The 3,924-nt window shown below is 43.9% G+C and overlaps 1 protein-coding gene across 1 annotated transcript; it reads left to right on the top strand.

Annotated features, from left to right (window-relative positions):
- The first annotated feature begins 840 nt into the window (after positions 1 to 840).
- On the top strand, positions 841 to 3,064 carry LOC120106544 (L-type lectin-domain containing receptor kinase IV.2-like). The gene has a single exon (XM_039119498.1). The coding sequence runs from the start codon at positions 872 to 874 to the stop codon at positions 2,876 to 2,878; it is 2,007 nt and encodes a 668-aa protein (XP_038975426.1). The 5' UTR covers positions 841 to 871; the 3' UTR covers positions 2,879 to 3,064.
- Positions 3,065 to 3,924: the final 860 nt, after the last annotated feature.

The raw sequence follows: 3,924 nt of genomic DNA, 5'->3' as shown, positions 1-3,924 counted from the left end.
GGTGTCTCACGTGCCCCGCGCAGGCAGAGGTGTGATATTTGGTATCAGAGCCGAGGACGACTTTAGTCCAATGATGGGTGAATGAAATATACCATATCGATTAGACTCATTTTAGAGCCTGAGTATATGAGGCGGGTGTCACCAAATTCTGCAGACACGTTTTGGGTGGAAAATAAAATCGGGGAGGGGTCTGAGCGGCGCATGTGCGCGCGCATGCGGATCTCGAAACCGGACAATATCTGGTAGGGGAGCCCCATGTTCCCCCCTTATGTGGCCCCCACGTGAACACTGGGTGCCTCACGTGCCTCGCGCAGATGGAGGCGTGACACGAAGCATCGCCGATTTGACAGTCATAAGGGCGAAGCTCATTGCAACATGAGAGGGCATCACTTATGCGAGACAGGTGCTGAGGGCGGAGTGTATCCTCGTCAAGGAAGACTCAGCAACGGTGATCGACTCGTTCGGAAGGAGAGGCTTGTGTATGTGTATCGGAAGGCAAATAGAGGCGCCAACTAGAAGCCGCTCCTCCATTACTTTGTCATTTTCTAACTTTTGATTCTGCGGGCTCTATTTATATATATATATATATATATAAACTATATTTCAATCTATCAGAATATTTTAAAATGAGTTACGGCATGCGGTCGGCCAAAGAAAGACCCAGGGATCGATCTGGCATTTTCGTCGACACGGACTTGCCGTTTGCAAGCAAGTCTTGCCTACTGACGCGGTAATCTGGACAATCCTTCAACGTGAAATGGGATGGGGATGGATGAACCACCCAAGGACTTCTACTCTTCAATGAGATGTCCACCTCCCATAATTAATTAACTCATCTGTCGTTTGTGGGACGCCAAGTTTGAATAGATCCATGGCTGCACATCATGATGTGTGGCAAATAACCATTGAATTGCTCAAAAAGAAAATCCCCATTCTTCTCCAAATGGATCGAAAACTATCCTTACTTTTGGTGGTATGTCTGCTTACAGGAATCTCAGCAACCAAATATGATGAATTCACATACAATGGATTTCAAAGGAGTGAGTTGTACCTTGATGGCGTAGCAGAGATCACACCCAATGGTCTCCTGATATTAACCAACACTACAAGGAATCAGCAAGGACATGCATTCCACAAAGTGCCACTGCATTTCAAGAACACCTCCGAGGGTAATATTTACTCTTTCTCTACTTGCTTCGTTTTTGCAATACTCCCCGAACATCCAGATGTGAGTGGCCACGGACTTGCATTTGTGCTCTCTCCGACCAGGGGGCTCCCTGGGGCTATGCCCAACCAATACCTTGGTCTCTTCAACTCTGCCAATAATGGCAATTCATCAAATCATGTCCTTGCGGTTGAGCTAGACACCATCTCTAATCCGGAGTTTGGAGATATTGACAGCAACCATGTCGGAATTGATGTCAATGGATTGAGGTCGACAGACGCCGCGCCGGCATCATATTTCGTTGAGAAAATTGACAAGTTTAAGAAACTCAGCCTTATAAGCGGGGAACCTATGCAGGTGTGGGTAGATTATAGCAATCCAGAGAAGAAGCTAAATGTAACAATATCCCCCATCAGTGTGCCAAAACCAAGCCATCCATTGCTGTCTTCTTTCGTTAATCTCTCCTCGGTAATTTTAGAAACCATGTATATTGGCTTCTCTTCTTCTACAGGCTCCATTCTAACATCCCATTATGTTCTGGGTTGGAGCTTTAAGATGAATGGGCAAGCGGCTGCCCTCAACCTGTCCAGCCTTCCTTCACTTCCTTTGAAAAAGCATAGAAGAAACCTATCATCTTTGATAATTTGGCTGTCCTTAGGAGTAGTGGTGTTCATAACTATAACCGCCTGCAGTATTGCTTACATAATAAGAAGAAAGGCAAGATATGCTGAGGTTCTTGAAGAGTGGGAGCTAGAAAATAGAACTCATAGATTCTCATATAAAGAACTATTCAAGGCTACCAAAGGCTTTCCCGAGAAAAATCTTTTGGGTGTTGGCGGTTTTGGAAGAGTTTACAAAGGCGAGCTGCCCACCTCTAAAACTGAAATTGCAGTGAAGAGGATTTCTCATGATTCTAAGCAAGGAATGAGGGAGTTTGTTGGGGAGATTGCGAGTAACAGTCAGCTCCGTCACCGCAATTTGGTCCAGCTTCTTGGCTATAGCCGTAGGAAAGGGGAAGTCCTTTTGGTCTATGAGTTCATGACCAATGGAAGTCTTGACAAGTTCCTCTACGACGCAAACAACCCAACGACACTTGGCTGGAGTCAGAGACTAAAAATTATCAGAGGTGTGGCTTCAGGTTTGCTCTACCTGCATGAAGAGTGGGAGCAGATTGTTGTACACAGAGACATAAAAGCAAGCAATGTCTTGCTGGACAGTGAAATGAATGGAAAGTTGGGAGACTTTGGACTATCAACATTGTATGATCATGGTAGCGATCCCCAAATCACTCGTGTGGTGGGAACTTTCGGTTATATAGCTCCAGAGCTCACTAAAACAGGCAGGGCAACTACGAGCACTGATGTCTTCGCCTTCGGAGTTTTCGTACTTGAGGTTGTCTGTGGAAGGAGGCCAATAGTGCAACAAGATTCACAGGACCTTCATTTGGTGGACTGGGTGTGGAAGAGTTGGAGGAATGGAGTAATTCTAGAGGTTACAGATGCAAGACTGGGAGGTGATTACCATCTGGGGGAAGTGGAAATGATCTTAAAGATTGGATTGCTTTGTTCACATCCTGTGCCTGCAGCAAGACCAACCATGCGCCAAGTGATGCAATTTTTGAATGGTGATCTTTCGCTGCCGCAAATGCCCAAGGGTGGGAGGGGCATCACTATTTCATCACCAGAGCATGCTGAAGAATTAGAAGAATCATAATATCATAAGTTTCACTTGTAAACTGTTCCATCCACCGGCAAAGAGCCAATCCCCTTTGAAGGTTGTTGATTTTCTTGAATTTAGGTAACTAGTGGAATTTGAATGTAAGTGGTATATTTTGTCATTTCCTCTCTTCTCACTTCACTGAGAGACCTAAAATAACATCCAATCAACTGGTCATATTCATCCTTTATTCTCATTTAAAGATGAACACAAACTGCTATGAGCACCAAGTAATTCTGAGCAAGTCATTCAGCCTCTTTAGCTTACGTTAAACACTGCCTGGGAGAATGCTTGCACCGGTCCATATTTCGTGGAAAAATAACTGTTAATGTTACTGAAGAAAAATGTTGCCATGTCCTTCAAGTAAGAATGAGCTCTCAGATTCCAGATTAAACGAACATCTATTATTCTCTTCAAATAAAGGGCTATAATGTAAAACCAGGCCCTTTAAGGGAATTGGGCCTGGTCTATTTGATCGGCCCAGTTGGATTTGGCACAAAACCCACAAAAAAAAAAAAAAAAAAGTAGAAATTGGCATGTGCCGCATACGTGCCTGTTGAGGAAGAGGATTTCCGATGGGAGTCTTCCTCCTCCCGATCTCACTGGATGCAATGTAACTCCGGATTCCGATTGCGACGCCTCTATTTAGAGGCTTCTTGAGCCCTCTCTCTTCCCCCCACCGGAGTTGCAGCCAAGATCGAATGATGGCGGAACGCTGCAGGGAGAAGACAGAAAGGGAAGAAGAATGGATGGAGAAGGAAGAAGAGGTTATAGAGATGCAGGAAAAAAAGTTATAGAGATGTAGAAAAAAGAGGTTATAGAGGAGGAGGAAGAAGCAGAAAGGAGATTAGAATTTTTTTATTTAATCATTCAATTCCAAATTCATGAGAAGGGTGGCCTTTATATAGGCCTTACATCAAGTTAATCAATTGACTACTTACCAAATTTGAGCCCTTACATCAATTCAATCAATTGAAATTGATTAAGTCAATTAATTGATTACTTACCAAACTTGGACCTTTATATCAATTAATCACTTACCA

Source organism: Phoenix dactylifera, unplaced genomic scaffold (genome assembly GCF_009389715.1).
Source record: "Phoenix dactylifera cultivar Barhee BC4 unplaced genomic scaffold, palm_55x_up_171113_PBpolish2nd_filt_p 000563F, whole genome shotgun sequence".
NCBI classification, from domain to species: domain Eukaryota; kingdom Viridiplantae; phylum Streptophyta; class Magnoliopsida; order Arecales; family Arecaceae; genus Phoenix; species Phoenix dactylifera.
Note: the sequence above shows the minus strand (reverse complement) of the source record. Positions and strands in the feature narration are given on the sequence as shown.